The sequence below is a fragment of the Polistes fuscatus genome, unplaced genomic scaffold (genome assembly GCF_010416935.1).
Source record: "Polistes fuscatus isolate 324 unplaced genomic scaffold, CU_Pfus_HIC Scaffold21, whole genome shotgun sequence".
Taxonomy (NCBI): Eukaryota; Metazoa; Arthropoda; class Insecta; order Hymenoptera; family Vespidae; genus Polistes; species Polistes fuscatus.
This window is the reverse complement of record NW_025113098.1, coordinates 157,025-176,277: the sequence shown is the minus strand read 5'-3', so window position 1 is coordinate 176,277 and position 19,253 is coordinate 157,025. Positions and strand designations below refer to the sequence as shown.

At 27.1% G+C, this 19,253-nt stretch overlaps 2 protein-coding genes across 3 annotated transcripts; both read left to right on the top strand.

Annotated features, from left to right (window-relative positions):
* Positions 1 to 44: 44 nt before the first annotated feature.
* Positions 45 to 9,534, top strand: LOC122517791 (kinesin-related protein 4-like). The gene is made up of 12 exons (XM_043636350.1): positions 45 to 922; positions 1,058 to 1,292; positions 1,520 to 1,751; positions 1,840 to 2,171; positions 2,303 to 2,420; positions 2,600 to 2,903; positions 3,006 to 3,219; positions 3,290 to 3,434; positions 3,519 to 4,886; positions 5,088 to 8,927; positions 9,025 to 9,195; positions 9,308 to 9,534. The coding sequence occupies exons 1-12, from the start codon at positions 769 to 771 to the stop codon at positions 9,488 to 9,490; spliced, it is 7,296 nt and encodes a 2,431-aa protein (XP_043492285.1). The 5' UTR covers positions 45 to 768; the 3' UTR covers positions 9,491 to 9,534.
* A 6,923-nt stretch (positions 9,535 to 16,457) lies between these two features.
* On the top strand, positions 16,458 to 18,397 carry LOC122517772. Of its 2 annotated transcripts, XM_043636330.1 has the most exons (3): positions 16,458 to 16,901; positions 16,992 to 17,750; positions 17,858 to 18,397. In XM_043636330.1, the coding sequence occupies exons 2-3, from the start codon at positions 17,068 to 17,070 to the stop codon at positions 17,865 to 17,867; spliced, it is 693 nt and encodes a 230-aa protein (XP_043492265.1). In that variant the 5' UTR covers positions 16,458 to 16,901; positions 16,992 to 17,067; the 3' UTR covers positions 17,868 to 18,397. The 2 variants fall into 2 exon arrangements, with proteins under 2 accessions (XP_043492265.1, XP_043492264.1); XM_043636329.1 differs by having other exon boundaries at positions 16,992 to 18,397.
* Positions 18,398 to 19,253: the final 856 nt, after the last annotated feature.

Below are 19,253 nucleotides of genomic sequence, written 5' to 3'. Positions count from 1 at the left end.
GCACGGTCGCTTCATGCATATCAGCAGGGTTGCCACTTCTTACCCCCTCCACTTTCTTATTTGACAACGTTTCATTTGTAATGCCACAACAATATATAAAAAATTTCAAATTTAATTTAAGTTGTAAGAGTGGTATCATTGCTTATAATAATAGTAATAATTGTAAACACTAGTCAATAGGAGTGCGCTGGACTAAAACAAGGTTACCATTAAATATAGTGGAAAACCTAAATTTACTACTAAAACTTAAAAAATTTATTGCTAAAGATAATTAAGTTGGTATTAATAGTAAACGAATAGTCAAATAAACTCCTTATCCTCTAACATTGAGTGGTAAACCCCTGCATTGAGTGGTAACGAGCAGATGTATATTAAACAAAAATAGTGGTGGTGGTGTGATTCAAATTTTTGAAATTTTATATTCAAATATTTTGTGGTTGCTGTAATATAATTTAGAAAATAATAATATACGGTGTAATAAATAAGAAAAGTTTAAATATTACGTTGGCTTTAAGTTCGGGAATGTAATTTTATCGGTACAATCCTGCGCGTAAATTTATGAAAGTTTCGTTAGTCAAAGCACGTGCTCGTCGCACCACGTGAGGACGCCACCAAAAAGTATTTGAATTTGAATTAATTTCAGAACCGTTGTTGATAAAACGGTTAAAATAAAATACCGAGTGATTTGGAAGATATTTATCAATTTGGATGGATTATTAAAATAACAAGTGTAAAAGTGTAAAGAAATATTAAATCAAAACCGATAAAATGTCTGATAGTATTAAAGTTGCCATCAAGGTTAGACCCTTGATTAAAAGAGAGAAAGAAGAAAATCTCCCAAAACAATGGATAGTAAAAGGAAATTATATAGCATCTACTGATCAAGAAATGAAAAAACGTGGAGACGGCGGATTTAATTTTGGTATTAACACTTATGGCGTATATTTATTTATCTATTATAAGTATATTATAGTATAGTATAGTATATTATTTTCATAACAGATAATCATTATACCTTGCAATTATTTACATATAAATTTTAATATTATGCTTTTAGATCATATTTTTGATGAATCGACTTCAAATAAAGATGTATTTGATACCGTTGTAAAACCTATCGTCGATGCAGCAGTAAATGGTTTTAATGGAACAGTTATTGCGTATGGTCAAACAAGTTCTGGAAAGACGTTTACTATGATGGGAGATTTAAATGAACCTGGAATTATATCGTTAGCTGTCGAACACATGTTCGATGCAATTGCTAATACATTGAGAAGAGAATTTTTATTAAGGTTTATGTTGTTTTTACCTAATATATAATATATTTATCTTATCAAACCACTTGATCGATACTTAACTTTTTATATTTAAAGTACATTGTTTTTAATAAATTGGATAAATTTGTGATCAAGTGGTTTATATATTTATAAAGTTAATTTATAGTAAAATAATTAAAGATATAATGGTACACGTAAAGATGAGAAGACAAATTTAAATGTATATATTTGTTTATTTATAGAGTATCATATCTTGAAATTTATAATGAAAAAGTTAATGATCTCTTAAATAAAAGTTCAAACGATTTAAAATTGCACGAGGATAATGGCCAAATAGTTATAAAATGTAAAGAAGAAGTAACCAACAGTCCTGAACATGTTTTATCGATAATGAAAAAAGGAAACAAGAATAGGAGAATAGGAGAAACTGATATGAATGAGCGTAGTAGTAGAAGCCATACAATATTTCGCATTGTAAGAACATAAAAAGAACATTAAATAACATACTCTTATTATTAATCAAAAATTATTACTATGATCTTAAAATATATTTTTTTTACAGACTATAGAAAGCCGGAGAACTGATACGGAATCAGATGGAGCGATACAAGTTTCTCAATTAAATTTAGCAGATTTTGCTGGTTCGGAAAGAGCAGGTCAAACAGGTGCTACTGGAGAACGTTTTAAAGAAGGTCGACTTATCAATATGTCTCTTTCCGCATTTGGATTAGTGATAAAGCAATTAAGTGAATCTCAAGATATACAAAAACATGTTAACTTTCGAGATAGCAAATTAACGAGATTGCTACAAAATTCAATTGGTGGAAATGCTAAGACGGCAATGATATGCACTATAACACCTACCGCATTAGAAGAGTCTCACTATACATTATCGTTAGTATATTATATATACGTATAGAATATTTTATTATTATTTATTATAAAAGATGATTTTCAAAATAAGGTGAACAATTAAATTGAATATCAATTGTTATCAATAATTTTGTTTTTTTACATACATATAGATTTGCGTCGCGTGCCAAGAAGGTTGAAAATAAACCACAGGTTAATGAAGTTATGTCTGATGCTACTCTTTTAAAGCGTTATGCCAAACAAATATCCAAACTCAATTGTGAGCTAGAGGTTTGTATCTATTGAAAAGATTAAAAAAGTCTTATAATACAGATTGCTATAATTATAATAATATACTTGATATAGAAGGAACAATAAAAATTGCAATAAGTAGGAAAAAAGTATTAAGTATAACTTAGATATGAAATATGTGTGTTGAATATTTTTTTTGTTTCTTCTTGTTTTAATAGAAAATTAAAAAAGAAACAACTGAAGAAATGGAAAACAGATTGCACGAAAAAGATCGTATTAATCAACTTTTGGAAGAACGAATTGAATTATTAAAGACCAAAATTGTATCTGGGAATAATGCAAATATCGAAGACACGTCGTTTGGGTGTAGATCTAAAAGAAGAAGAACTTGGGCAGGACCTACATTTAAACAAAATGTATCAACTTTTCAACCGTGCCAAGGCTTGCCCACAATAAAAGAAATGTCACCGGTAAAGCCTAGTAGAAAAAGTATTATTCAAACTGTCAACTTAATGGATCAATGTAAGTAACTTTATCATTTTTATATTCATTATCATTATGTCAATCATTTATATTCGTGTTTTTTTATTATGTCTTAATTAATATTAATTCTATCAATTTTAGCATTCCAAATAGCTTTCGCGGATTTTGAGTTAGAATTAATTAACGATGAAAAAGACAGAGAAAATGATGATTCCATCGATAGTCTCAAAGAAATGTTTATTACAAAAAGTAGACAACATCGTGTGACATTCATGGATGATATAAGCATTGATAAACCTACTTATGATATTTATGAGAGTACACCTAAGAAGGAAGATACATCATATCAGATAAAGTAATAATATAAATTATCATTAATAATTATACTATATTAATAAATAATTAATAATATATTATTATTTTAGCGATATTCAAGAAGATCAGTCTCATACACCGAAAAAAGTTTTACGCGAAAGAATAACGTATTTAGAACAAGAATATGATAAACTTTGTGAATTTACAACATTAGAAAAACAAGTGTACATTGAGGATCATCAATGTTATTCCACTGTAAGTATAATTGTTTTTCTTTAAAAAAGCTATTATAATAAAATAATAATAAGAAGAAGATATATACAAATTTCTTCATTATAGGATGAAAAACAAGTCAAGGTAGAGCAAAGTTCAGATCTGCAAGAACAAATAAATAATGTTACAACAGAAAATAATTTATTAAAAAATATAATATCAGAAGTATTAAAATATGCCACAAGTACTACCGATATAAGTACGGAAAGTTTACAAATGAATTTATTGGATGACATGTCGCAAAATCTAAATGAATCAACTTTGGACATACCTTTTAAGGATATTGAAGTTAAACATATATTAAATAAGTTACAAAATAAAATAACGAAAAGTATAAAACAACATGAGATACGAAATTTAGAAAAAATCTTTGAATTAGACATTCAAATGTCGCATCTTAAATCGGAGAATAGAGAATTAAAAGAACAAATAATTTCCATGAAAGAAGAGATAGATGAACAAATTGAAAAAGAAAAAATGTATGAAAATGAGTTTGAACAGAATTTGAGTTACAAAGAAAACCCATTAAGTTTAATAAGTTTAACATCTGATATTAAAGAAGAATCTTCAGTTAAAAAGGAACTCTTGTCAATTGGTATTGGAGAAAGTGTTGGATTTGAAAAGAATTTAGGCAAATCAAAACAGATAGAAAATATATTAGAACAGGGAAAACAATTAATAGAATTCTCACCTATAAAACCACGAAGATCATTAGAGCAATTCAATTCAAATAATAAAACATGTGAAATGTCATCTTCTTTGATTAAGGAAACATTAAATGATAGCAGTTCTAAGACAGCAACTGAATTAAAATTTTCTGTCGATATGCAACGAAGAAAATCAATTTTGGAAGAAAAGGAAAATATAATTGTTGAGATGAACGAAGAATACATGAACGTTTCTATTGATGAACAAACTGATAATTTTGACTTCAAAAATCTTTTGGTTAAATTACATAATCATTTGGATAATATAGAAAAATGTGAAATTTTAAAATCGCGTCAGTTGAATGAGATATTTTTACAGCAAGATCAAGAATTGCAATATGTTATAAGCGAATTAAATAAACAAAAAATAGAAACCGATTACAATCATATAACAACTTTCGTTAACGAAAGTATTCATTTGAAAAGCCTGTTACATGATTTGGATACATTTATTAACTCTATTATGACAAAAAATAATAAAATGAAAGAACATTTGCAAAAACAGTTTATCTTTTTGACTGAAAGTTTTAACGATAATGTTGATAACGAAGAACTTGTAGCAGACCTAGATTTGAAAACTCAAGAATTAAGTGAAATTAAAAGCGACGTGGTAGGGCTTAAATTAGATATGAAAAAGTTACAAAGAACTATATTCCTGTTGACGGCAGAAAATGAAGAATTATCTGCTAAACTAAACGCAGAAAAAATAAGTAAAGATGACTGTTTGGTAAGATATTTTATTATAATATAATTACTTTTATTTTAACATTTTATTGACCTGATAGCTAAAAGCCTATTAATAAGCTAGCGGTTGAAAAGCGCTGGCAATCGAAAAGCCAATAAATAGGCTAGCGGTCGAGAAAGTGTTAATTTACATAAAAAAGTATTTTTGAATGTATAATTATATAAAATTATCTAAATGTTTCAGAAAATGATAGATGATTTACACGAGCAAATCTCCAAAATGAAAAATGAAAATAAGGATATGTTAAATGAAATCCTTATTCTTAATGAACAAATTAGATGTTTCCAATCAGAGAAAGAAGATACGAAGGAAGACAAATGTTGTCTTAATTATCAGGATAAAATAAATAAATCGATATCAAATATTGAATTATCAAATGTGGATAAAGAAAACCATATAAACGTAGACTGCAAGAATACCGAACAAATTGATTTGGTTACTAATATGAATGAACCTATAAAAAATACAGAAAGAAGTATGAAAGGTGATACTTCATTAGCAGATTATTCTTCAAAAAATAATATCGAAATAAATGAAATTAGCATGGAACAATTAGCATTTAATAATAGTCTGTTAAAATCTGAATTTATTAAATTAAAAGAGAAACTAACATTGTTAACTGAGGAAAATGCAATATTTCTTAAAAAATCTTTGGAAACTTTAGAAGGCAATGTTCAAGATTATACATGTAATACATTTAATGATGCAAGTAAAGAAGCGGAAGATGAAAAGTTAGATATTTTATTTAAAAAATGTACCACTTTGAAAGAGACGATGAATTATCTTTCAGAATTGAATACAAAATTAGCGGATTTGAAAATAATTTTATGCAGTCGATGCGTTGAAATGAAAGAATTAAATGAAAATAAAAAGGATATAAAATTAAAAACAAAATTATTAACCGTCAAATTAGAAAATTTGCAAGAAAATTTCAATCGCAAGTGCGCAGACATTGAGGTACTCAAAAATAAAGCTAACGAAGATTCATTTTTAAATATTTCCGAAGCATCTTTCGATGGATCTTTGTTGGATGGAATAAATGTAACTTCTGTGGAAGAGGAAGTTTCTCTTTTAAATAAAGAAATGCAAATACTACAGAACGATCATGTCAAATTATCATATTTGTATAAAGAAAAATGTAACGAAACTGAAAGGCTTCGCAATGCTATTATAACCGAAACAAATGTCGTGTCCCCGTTAAAAAAAGATGCCAAAAGAGGCAAATCTAAAATTGATAAATTACAGAAGGACATCGATTATTTTAAAGTTGACTTACAAGAATTAAAGAATAACATTATATGCGATCTTAAAAAATCTTTAAATGAAATAAGTACGTTACAATTTGATAACGATGAATTATCCAAAATAATATCAAATAATAATTTATTATTGGAAGCAAGTGAGAAAAATGCCAAATTATTTGAAAATCAAATTACGACTATAAAAGCAGACATAGAAGAAAAAGAAGCAATTATAAATGATCTGCACAGAATAATCGATGAATGTAAAGAGGAAAATGACAGTTTAAAAAGAAAATTATTCAGCTTGGAAAATGTAGAAGAAAGCATTGGCGTAAGTGAAATTTATGAAGATAAGTTTGAAACAAATAATATGTCGAGGAATGAAAATGACAAACTTAAGGATGATTTAAATTCCGCGAAAGCTTGCATTATTAACGAAATGAAATGTTTAAAACCTATTGAAAATAGTCAAGATTACTTCGATAAATCTATAAACTGTCTTTTATCTATATTCTTGGAAATGGTTACTTCGAAAGAAGAGGAAGTAATTAATGTCATACAGGAACAATTTTCTATCAGTAGAGAAAAATTTGAGAACGAAAAACAAGAAATTATAAATTCGGAGAAATGTATTAGATTAAGGGCGGAACAACTAGAAATGGAAATAGAAAAATTAAAAAATGATATTAAAATACAAGAAACGAAACATCATGAATTACTTAATGAAATTTCACGTATGGAACATTCATTAAAAGAAAATGACAATGAAAAAGAGATACTTATGAAAAAAATTCAATCACTTGAAATGGATTGTAATAATATGCAAAAAGAATTAAATAAACAGTCTGAAATAAAAATACAACAACAAAAGGAAATGGATATAAATAAAAAAGAAGAAATATTAACGGGAAAAGTTGTGAACGAGGTTGAATTGGAAATAGAAACGACACGAATCAAAAAAGAATATCAAGAAAAAATAGATAATTTGGTTTCTACTTTGGAAATGTATAAAATCAAAAATGTAGAATTAATGAAAAATTTAGAAAGTCTTGAAAGTAATGAAAAAGATTTAAAGAATATACTTAACATGAGAACAGATGAATTAACTAAGAGTAATAAAAATTCTGAGAAATTAAGAAATGACATTGAACATCTTACGAATATCAATAATGAATTAAATCGTGAAATGGAAAATAAAAATGCATCTATTGTTAAACTTTCTCGCGAAATAAAAGATCTAGTTGAATTAGTAGAATCGAATAAAAGAGAAAATATAGAGTTGATTGAGAAATTGAAAGTATTGAAAATAAATGAAACAAATTTAAATGTTATGCTCAATAAGAAAATGGATGAATTTGCGGAGAATAATAAATATATAGAAAAAATGAAAACCGAGGCGGAACATCTAGAAAAAACTTGTAACAAACTGAATTACGAAATTGAAAATAAAGATGCACGCATTTTAGAAATTACCAATCTATTACAAAACAAATCTGACATGTTATACGAATATAAAATAAAGTTAGAAAGCATTACACCGGAATATGATGTTTTAAAGAAACAACTTGAAGAAGAAAAATTAAGCGTACACAAATATAAATCAGAATATGAATGTTTGAAAGTAAACAGTGAAAAGTATTTGGAAAATTTGAAGGAAACGTTAAATATAAAAATTACTAAATATGAAGAATTAAATAAACAATTTGTAGATTTGAACAAACAAAACGTTATTCTACTTGGAGAATTGGATTCATTGAAAGAACAATATACTCAATTAGAGGAAAAAAATACGAAATTGGAACAAAAACTTAGAAACAGTAATAGTAGAATTAAATTAGAAACGGACATGGAAGAGTTACTCGAACAGAATAAAGCTTTACAAAATAATTTAGACGGGGCTTATAATTGTATAGCAGAATTGAAGGATAAGAAAAAACATTTATCGGAAGAATATTTAAGTACAAAGGAACGATATGAATCTTTGCTGGAAGAAAATAAAAAAATGATAGAATTATTATCGAGTCAAGAAAATGATTTCAAATATATAAATCATCAATGTGAAGAATTGAGAAGAAAAAATGAAGAATTAAACGAAGAAAACGAAACGATGAAAGAGGTTATTCCAGACTTAAACCAAACAATAAATGAATTAGATGACCTAAATTATTTTTTGTCGGAAAGGGTAAATGCTTTTGGTGATGATAATATTGAAATATTGAAAGCCGAAATAAAAACCTTAAAGGAAGAAAATAAAAATATGATAGAACTATTGTCGAGTAAAGAAAACGATTTCAAATATATAAATCATCAATTTGAAGAATTGAAAGGAACAATTCAAAAAATAGAGGAAGAAAACAAAATATTGAAACAGAATAATCAAGACTTAAACGAAGAAATAGAACAAGTAATACAAGAAAACGATGTATTAACGGAAAAGGTATATTCATATTTTGGTGATGATAATCCTAAAAAGTTGAAAGCCGAAATAGATACCTTAAAGGAAGAAAACCAAAATTTACGAGATAAACTTACAAAATGCAGTAGATGTGGAATAATTCAAGCAAAAGATCAGTTAAAACTTAACGTCGAATCTGATATAAACGAAGATAACAATAATGATAAATTTGAAAATTTGAAGAAACAAATAAAAGAGCTAGAACTTGAATTGGTATCTAAAAATGGTAGGATTGCTGCATTACAATTACAAATACAAGGAGAAAGTTTTCCATATCAGGAGAAATGTAAAGACTTGGAAGAAAATGTCTTGGCCTTTAAAAATAAGGTGTGTGATCCTTTTTATCAACAACGGATGATATTTTTTCATAAATCTGTAGTGGATTTGAAATACTTATATTCGTTTTTTGATTTTTCTTTCGCAGAACATTCAACTCGAAGACGAAATAAAAAAACTTAGACGTGCTATGACCGACATTAATATGAAAGAATGTTACATGTGTAAAAATCAACATACCAATACAAGAAATCAATACGTTCAAACAATATCAAGCAGTAAGATACAATTTTGTGGAACTAGTAGCGGTATTGTTGAGGTAAGCATTAATTTTTTATGATTGCGATGAATATTTGTTCTATTATATTTTCTAATAATAATTTTTTTATAACAATAAGTAAAATTAATCCATTCAATTATCTTTTATTTAGAAACACATGCAAATAGAAAAATTAGAAAAAGAAAAAGCTTTCATGAAACAATTGTGTCGCTCTCGGTGTGAGAGAATAAAAGAACTGGAAAAGAAATTAATGCAATTTCAAAATACAGAAGATTTACCTGTAAATACGAACGTTGATCCTGAAGATGTGTCCTACAACATGTTAAGACATTAATTCAATTAAAAGAACAAAAAATGTTTCTAAATCATCATCGTTATATAGTGTAAAATTTTATCAGTATTTTAAGTATTTTATAAATAATAGTAATTATTTTTTGCTTTTGGCAAAATCATATGTGTATATATGAAATTATTATTGTAAATGGTATTTTTATATATTGACAAGATGTGATGAAGAATGATTTTTGTAATTAGAGATTATGATGTTATTATTACTAGATTTATGTATTATCTATAAGCACTCTTGTATTTTTAAAGATTCTCTAATGATAATAATAATAATAATAATATATAAATTTAATCAATAAATATTTTTAGTTAAAAATGAATTTACTCATTCAAAAACGAAACTTTTGGTTTCCTTGAGCTAGGCAATCTACGAAAAAACATTCATACATGGAATACCTAACAATATTATTCTACAGAATGGCTAAGCATTGCAGATAATGCCTAAAACTAGCCGCCAATGTATGAAATATATTCATATTTCACACATTTTCTAGGCATTCTATAGAATACTAAATGAGAAACCGGCAAAGTATGAAATATATCTCCGATTCGTTTCGAATATCACGTCTCTTGTTATTTTTTCAGAATAACATTTGTATTTTTATATATTTTTTATTATTTATATATTTATATTATAATATAAATAAATAAATATATATTTGTCGGTAATAGAGATCGCATAAAAATAAAAAGTAATTGAGTCGTAATTAAGAAGAGAGACACTTGTATAAAAATAAGTGTAAAAATCGAGAAGAAAAGATTAATTGATTGTAATTGTTAGTTATTTAATTAATTGTTAGTATTAAAAAAAAGAGAAGGAAGAATAGACTTAAATGTTGTTTCTCTATTTATAGGTAAGAGAACTACAAATAATGTAAATAATGTAAAGAAACTTTAATTATTGTTTAATAAATAAAAAACTCTATTTATAGTGAAACCCAATTCAGTTTATTCACCCCCATAAAGTTTTTTTATATATATTAATTTATTATTATTACTGGTAACATATTTATATATCTCCTTTTATAAGAAGAACAGTTTTTTTTTACGTATAGGAGGGTTGAAAAGTTCAAAGCCTACGATGGATAGGGGTGCAAATTTCTGTCATGATTTTTGAAAAGTTCCATCAAGATTTTTTCATACTTATACGGAATAAACGGAAGTAATGATTATATATTATAGAAGTGTACTGTGTCAGTACAAGACTATAAAAGTTAATAAACGATATCTAATAGATTGGAAAATAAGTTTATTTTTAATTTATTTTAACTTTATACAATTTAACACTTAAAATCCTGTCGGATTTAAATTACAACCATTTTTTATTGTTTCGTGTGATATCTGTAAATATATAAAAGTTATTAAAAAACATTATAAAGTAATTAGTTTCTGTAGGTGAATTAGGTATGTGAGGAACAAAGGAAAGGATTAAATATTTGATATTAATTAAGAAGCTAAAAGAAATGATTAATAATTACAATTAAAATGTTCATGGTAAGCGGTCTTTGACTGAATTTCACTTGCAATGGAATGTATAATCTATAAAATATGATAAATATTAAATTGAAAGTAAAATACGATTGTCTAGGTCTAACCACGTGGAGGTAACCGCTTCCGAAGACCCAAATTTTTTAATAAAAAATAATTTTATTTTATTCGTCAATAACACGCATCGATGCTTATACGTCGAAGTTTGAAAGAGAAATGATTAAAAAACAATGCAAGTAATTGGAGTATTCTATGTTTACAATTTGAACTAGTACGAAATCAAATTTAAAACAGTCATGTAAAAACAAAATAAAAACATATCGAAATTATTTAATATTCAAAGTACGTTAATAAGTATGTAATGTTTAAACCAGTAAATATGTGTTTAAACAATCTGAAATATAAGTAAAGTACAGTAGAGTATTAAAATAATTGTTAATTAATCAAAAAAATTTATTGCAATTTAGAAGCACTGAGTATATGTTCGGAGCACCGTCCTCCTCGAAATTCACCTGCAGACAGGCACGTTGTCATCAATGAAAGTTCTTTTATTAAATATTGTAAAATAATGAGTAAAATACAGAAAATATAGACTAAAAACTTAATCACATCATAACGCTCTGATTTAAACATTCTTTCAATTTTTATGTAATTGTTTAAACTAATGTACATTTTTTTTAACGTTCCTATGCAGTGGTGGCTTCAGGTAATAAAATTTTCGTTCAGAAAAATATCCCATTAAAATTATTTTCTATTCAAAGTATGTTAATAAGTATGTAATGTTTAAACCAGTACATATGTGTTTAAACAATCTGAAATATAAGTAAAGTACAGTAAAGTATTAAAATAATTGTTAATTAATCGAAAAAAATGTATACTGCAATTTAGAAGCACTGAGTATATGTTCGGAGCACCGTCCTCTTCGAAATTCACCTTCAGATTGGCACGTTGTCATCAATGAAAGTTCTTTTTAAATATTGTTTATATGACTTTCCGAACGTGCGCATGTGTATAAAGAGAATAATACTCCCATTTAATAAAATTTAAGATTATAACGTTCTGATTCCAGCATTTTTATCATTTTTATGTAATTATTTTAATGCTCATGCACAGTGATGACTTCGAGGGTAAAATTTAGCTGCAATATAGAAAACGTACATTAGGGCATTAAAATAATGTTCCCCTTTCTTTGTTTTTCCTTTTTTTCTTCCCATCCTTTTTTTTCGTTTTCCTCCCCCCCCCCCCCCCCCCCCCCCCCTTCCCCCCCTTCCTTTCCCCCCCCCCCCCCCCCCCCCCCCCTCCCCCCCCCCCCCCCCCCCCTCCCCCCCCCCCCCCCCCCCCCTCCCCCCCCCCCCCCTTGGCGCTCTCTCTCTTTTCCCCTCTCCCTGCCCCTTCTTTCCTTCTAATTAATCGATGCTAATTTGTCTAGTCCATTTTTATGCAATTGTTTAAATAAATACTTATACTATAAAAGATCATTCTTATTATATATACATTACAGTTTAAACAATTGTAATATTGAATGAATATTACAATTGAATGAATAAATTACTTTTTCTGGAATTTATTAACGTGTATGTAAATGAAACAAGAAAGTACATTTCTCTAAACAATTATACAATCAATATATTAAACAATGTATAAATAATCTACAAATGGAAATGTGAATTATTGAAGTTACCATTATGATAGAAGAAAGCTGAAGTATTTGCTCGTTTAAATACCAAAAAATATTACCTGGATTCATTTTAAAATACACAATCGTATAGAAAAAAAAACTCGTTGTAGATATTTTTAAAACAATCGACGTAAAGCACTGTAACCATCCTTAAAGAGTTAAAATAACAAGAATTTTTCCACATCGATACAGAATATGGGAATTAATACTTTCATAGTTGGCATGAGAGATGTCAATTGTTTTGTTTCAATTAATTTTCATTCTTTAAGGATGGTTACAGTGCTTCATGTCGATTGTTTTAAAAAATATCTGCAACGAGGTTTTTTTTTCTTTTGTTTTTGATTGCGTTGACGATTGTGTTTTTCTGTGCAATGTGACAAAGTTTTTATTGTATATTGTGTCTTTATTCTCTTCGTTATTTGTTAACATACTTATATTTGATTTGTTTATTACATCAATTGAGTATTACTTTTTACTGTTTTTAGGGTTTCCAAATATTGGGAGAATACAGCATAACTACAAATATCTAATCTTATATAATTATATTCACATTTTATCTTCTTCACATTCATATTATTTCTATTTTGATATTTGTCGTGGTAGGTTTATCTCTGTCTCTTTATAACATAAGAAGAGTTATATAAAAGTATGAGAAGCGGAAACAGAGAGAGAGAGAGAGTGACATCTTATACAAATATCATACATATACATATAGAATCGTTCAGTTTACTTGATACTTTACTAATACAATCTTACGATTTGCAGATTTGCATGTATGTAAAGATTTGGAAAAGCACAGCATCAATTAGGCTTTCTTATCGTTTTTGTATCAAATACATACATAAAGAAGAACTTACAAGATTTTAAAATGAATCCAGGTAATAGTTTTTGGTACTTAAACGAGCAAACACTTCAGCTTTCTTCTATCATATGGTAAACTTCAATAATTTACATTTTCCATTAGTATATTGTTTATTAATTGTTTTAATATATTGGTTGTATATTTGTGTTAAGAAATTAACTTTCTTTTTTCATTTCCATATACGTTAATTAATGTGAGAAAAAGAAATTCAATTCTTACATGTTACTCTATTAGTTAGTATTCATTCAATATTTATAATTATATATAACTATAATTTATATATAATAATTACATCTTTATAGTGTAGTTTTATTTAAACAATTGCATAAAAATTGCATAGACATTAGCATCGATTAATTAACATTTATTTTAATGCACTAATGCACGTTTCTTATGTTACAGTTAAATTTTACCCTCGAAGTCATCACTGTGCATGAGCATTAAAATAATTACATAAAAATGATAAAAATGCTGGAATCAGAACGTTATAATCTTAAATTTTATTAAATGGGAGTATTATTCTCTTTATACACATGCGCAACGTTCGGAAAGTCATATAAACAATATTTAATAAAAGAACTTTCATTGATGACAACGTGCCAATCTGAAGGTGAATTTCGAAGAGGACGGTGCTCCGAACATATACTCAGTGCTTCTAAATTGCAGTATACATTTTTTTCGATTAATTAACAATTATTTTAATACTTTACTGTACTTTACTTATATTTCAGATTGTTTAAACACATATGTACTGGTTTAAACATATATACTTATTAACATACTTTGAATAGAAAATAATTTTAATGGGATATTTTTCTGAACGAAAATTTTATTACCCGAAGTCACCACTCCACAGGAACGTTAAAACAAATGTACATTAGTTTAAACAATTACATAAAAATTGAAAGAATGTTTAAATCAGAACGTTATGATGTGATTAAGTTTTTAGTCAATATTTTCTGTGTTTTACTCGTTATTTTACAATATTTAATAAAAGAACTTTCATTGATGACAATGTGCCAGTCTGAAGGTGAATTTTGAGGAGGACGGTGCTCCGAACATATACTCAGTGCTTCTAAATTGTAATATACATTTTTTTCGATTAATTAACAATTATTTTAATACTCTACTGTACTCTACTTATATTTAAGATTCCTTAAACACACATATATTGATTTAAGCATTACATATCTATTAACGTACTTTGAATATTAAATAATTTCGATGTTATGTTTTATTAGATGAAAATTTTATCCTCGAAGTCATTACTGCGCAGGAACGTTAAAACAAATATATATTAGTTTAAGCAATTACATAAAAATTCAAATATTCGAAAATCATAACGTTATAATCTTAACTTCTATTTAAGGTAAACGTATCTTGTTAATATTTAAAAAATAACGAATAGAATGAAGACAATATGCACTAAAAACTTTATTATATTTTTTATTTTTTAAATATTAAAAAGGAACGTGTATACCTAACAGAAAAATAAAATTGATTTTTGATTTATTTAATAAATAAATTATGTGTTTTTTTGTGTGGTGTGATAAAGTGTTTAGTGTTTATTGTCTTTATTCTACCCCTAATTTTTTAAATATTAACAAGTAACGTATACACCTAATAGAAAAATAAAATAGATTTTTGATTTATTTAATAAATAATGTATGTTTTTCTGTGCGGTGTAATAAGGTTTATAGTGCATATTGTCTTTATTCTTTTTGTTATTTTTTAAATATAAACAAGGAACGTGTACATCTAATAGAAAAATAGAATAAATTTATTACTTATTTAATATATCGTCGGAATGCATCGGAAATGCATTAAAATGCATTAAAATGCGCTTAGAAAAAGCCTCACAGCAGCGTTTAGGGCATGAAGAAAGAAGAGGCATTATGCCGAAGAGGCCCCCACTTAAATGTGGCTGAAGAGGGCAACTACTATTGAGACTGTTGAGTTATTTTCAAAGTTTCAACAGCAAGTTCGAACACTTCGAAAATAGCTCTCTCTAGTCTTATATTTTATATTTTATTATATATATATATTTTCTTGCTCGTCATTAATTTGTAGTTGTAATTGGAGATGATGGACCATTCCATCTCCTTGGGATACCAAATTCGTGTCCTAATCGTCAAAAAGATGCATATGTGTTTAGTTAGAGTCAGAAATATTAAAATTTTCGTATTATTAAATTTTCAAGCTTAAATAATGTTCGGTAAATATTACAGTAATTTCTCTTTTCTTGTTTCATCTTTAAGATTTTTCACTGTAATCGTATTTTATTAAATTTGTAATTTTTCTTTTCTATATAATGCAGTTTAAAAGTATTTCATAATAATTATTAGATATTATTTTTTTTAGTAATTTAATATTTGTACTTTTACTTTTATATATATATATGTAAGCTTTGTATACATGTGCCTGTGTATTGAGTGATTAAATGTTTGGATGTGGCGCTATACATCCGATAAACAAAAACATTAGAGAGATAGGAGGGGAGAGACAGTTGGTGTTTAAATCTAGCAGGAGAGACAGTTGGTGTTTAAATCTTGCAGGAGTGACAGTCTTTAAATCTGGCAAGAGCGTTTTAGAAGTTTAGTAGGAAAATCTTGTAAATTAAATTTAATTAAAAACGTATTAAGATTGGCATCGATTAATAGAGAAACGGAAGCATGAACTTTTAATTGTTGATTCTCTTATTTTTAGGTCAGTTGACCACGTGTAAATATTGTAAAATTATTAATCTAATTTATTATGTTTAAATAAATTACTCTTATTTTTAGACGAATCTAATTGTGGTTCTTACTCTCAACAAATTAAGGATTACAAACATATTATATATATATATATATGTGTAACGAAATATTACTATTTATATTTCGTCACCTTTACTAATAATTTAAATTGGCCGCCGTCCTACAGTTAAGACGCGCAGGCGTATTAGACTTAGAAAGATTCGGGAACGTTAATAACGAGACAGAAAATATAGAAACGGTTAGTAGTTTGCTAAGCAGAGACGGTTAGAGTTCAAATTGCGAAGCTAGTGATAAGACAATAAAATAAGAGTGAATATTAGCTGTAAATGTTGTTTCTCCTATTTGCAGAAACTCAAGGCAGTTATATTTCCAAGAAATCATCCTTATAAGAACTATATAGAATATACCTTATATATGTAATGAAATAAATTTCATTAATTCAAATTTGCGTGGGTATAAATTGTATATAACGCATAGAGGAGATTCACGGATGATTGAATAGCGGATTATTGTATATTATTGTTGTGATAAAAACTATATAAAAAGATAGTCAACGATATAATTGAGGAAGTAGTATTAATAAACCCTAAATGTAGTTTCTTTGTATTTGCAGGTGGGATATTAATTGTAATCGTTTTATTATTAAGCATCATAAGTATAATTGTAAATAATACTTAAAATAAAATAAACTTTGTATTTGCAGAGAAACAAATTGCGGTTTACCTTAAAATCCTCGATAATATACCTTATAAAACGACATTTTTGTTAACAAAAAGAAGATGGACTGGCTGCAATTTGAGTTCACGATGATAGCCTCAAATGATGGCAAATCTGATGTGTTAGCCATAACCTCAATATCTACAGAAGAAGGAGAATATTATGTTCTACCTGATGAGCTGAAGCCGGTGATTCATCACAAACATATTGTCAATATGAACACTTTTTCAGAAATAAAAAATAGCATAAAGAAAAGGGATCAAAGTAAAAAAATATGGATAAAATTGGATGAAGATCAAAAGAGAACATACATAGATGAGTCAGGTAATATACAATTTTTAGATCAATACTTGGAAGAAGTGAGCACAAAACAACCAAGAGACAAAGATGCCAATTTACAACATATCTTGGAAGAATTAATAAAAACTTTGACGGAGAAAGAAAATCAACATATCCTAAAGAATGTTACAGAGAAATTTAATATTGAAAAATTCACAAGCAAAAATCCTAATGCAATGCAATGGATAGAGAAGTTTGAAAAAGAGTGTGAGCGCTTTAATATAACAAAAGATAAAACAAAAATAGAAATTTTAAGGTTATTTTTGGAAAAATCTTGTTTGGATTGGTATAGCTCGATGGTCATAAAACTAACAGTAAATTCTGAATGGAGTGAATGGAAAGACAAATTTTTAAGAATATTTAAAAATCAAGGATGGGACATGGTCACATATGCCTTCGCATTCAGGTATAAAGAAGGACTGTTAATTGATTATGCTCTTAAAAAACAACGGCTTATACTAGATATAAACAAATCGATAGACTCCAAAACAATGGTAGATCTTATTGCAACAGGTTTACCTAGGCTTATCTTAAATAAGTTAAACAGGGACAAACTCAATGACACTACTGATTTGTTCAAAGAGATAAGAAAATATGAAGGTATGATGTACAAGAAGAACTCAACTATAAAGAGTGGTACATTTCCTCAAAAAAATAAAACTAATGAGAGGAAGCCATGTAATATTTGTGAATCTTTAGACAAAGGAATTAGATATCATCCAGAGAAGTCATGTTGGTTCAAGAAAAATAAAACTGAATCTGAATAGGTTTTCAAAGCCAGAAATGTAAATAATAACTCCATAATTGAAGTAGATATAAATACCGATAAAAAAAGAAACGAGTAAGCACACCATTAATCAGAATCAAGCTTTTATTAGAAAATAAGCTAGAAGTGAGTGGCATTTATGATTCAGGTTCACAGATCTCTTTAATAAATTCAAGACTGATTAAGGTAAAAGGAAAAAAAAATAATGTGAATATAGCATATATGAAAACGGTTAAGGGTGTAAAAAAGGAGTAAAAAATAAAATAAATTTTGTATTTGCAGAGAAACAAATTGCGGTTTACCTTAAAATCCTCGATAATATACCTTATTATATATATATATATATATATATATATATTTTATGTAAATGTAAAATCACGCGTTTAAATTTAATTTCATCGCAACGGTAAATAGAAATTTGATAAAAATTAATATAGAATTCAATTTAAAAGTGTATCTGCGAATTGGACGATTTATATGTCAGCCTATTCTATTATTTGATTTTATTATTAATACAGTTTTCAGTTTTACAGATTAATACAGATTTACAGTTTTCTTTTTGTTATCGCTATTTTTTAAAATATGTATGAATATATATATAAATGCATTTCTGAAGGGGCACATTTAGGCATACTTATCAAATACTATCAAAGAATACTGTATTCTTTGATAGTGTTGTACCATTATCGTGTTAAATACCTGCTATCGCTCTCTTGTTTTCAGGTTAGTAACTGCGATGAATGTGGTTACGCGAAAAGTGAATTTGTGAGCTTCCTGTATTATTTGGATTGCAGTGCACCCTTGTGGGATAAATTAAAATTAATGCAACCATAAGCTTAAGCTCGTAAGTTAATACAGTTTCGCGTAAATTCTAGTAAATTCCTACATGTAAAGATAGATTTAAATTCATTTTTTATTGTTAATATTTTTAATAATTTTTATTAATATAAAGTTCTACTTTTCAAGATTAATTCTTCTAATTAACTAAGTATACGAGAATTATATCAGAGCTATCACACTAATCCTAATGATAATTACATTATTACATATTTCTTCAAAAAATCATAATCAAATACACTACAACTGTTTTGAATTATATTTAATTTTAAAAAGATTACATAAAATTTAATTTATTTCTATTTA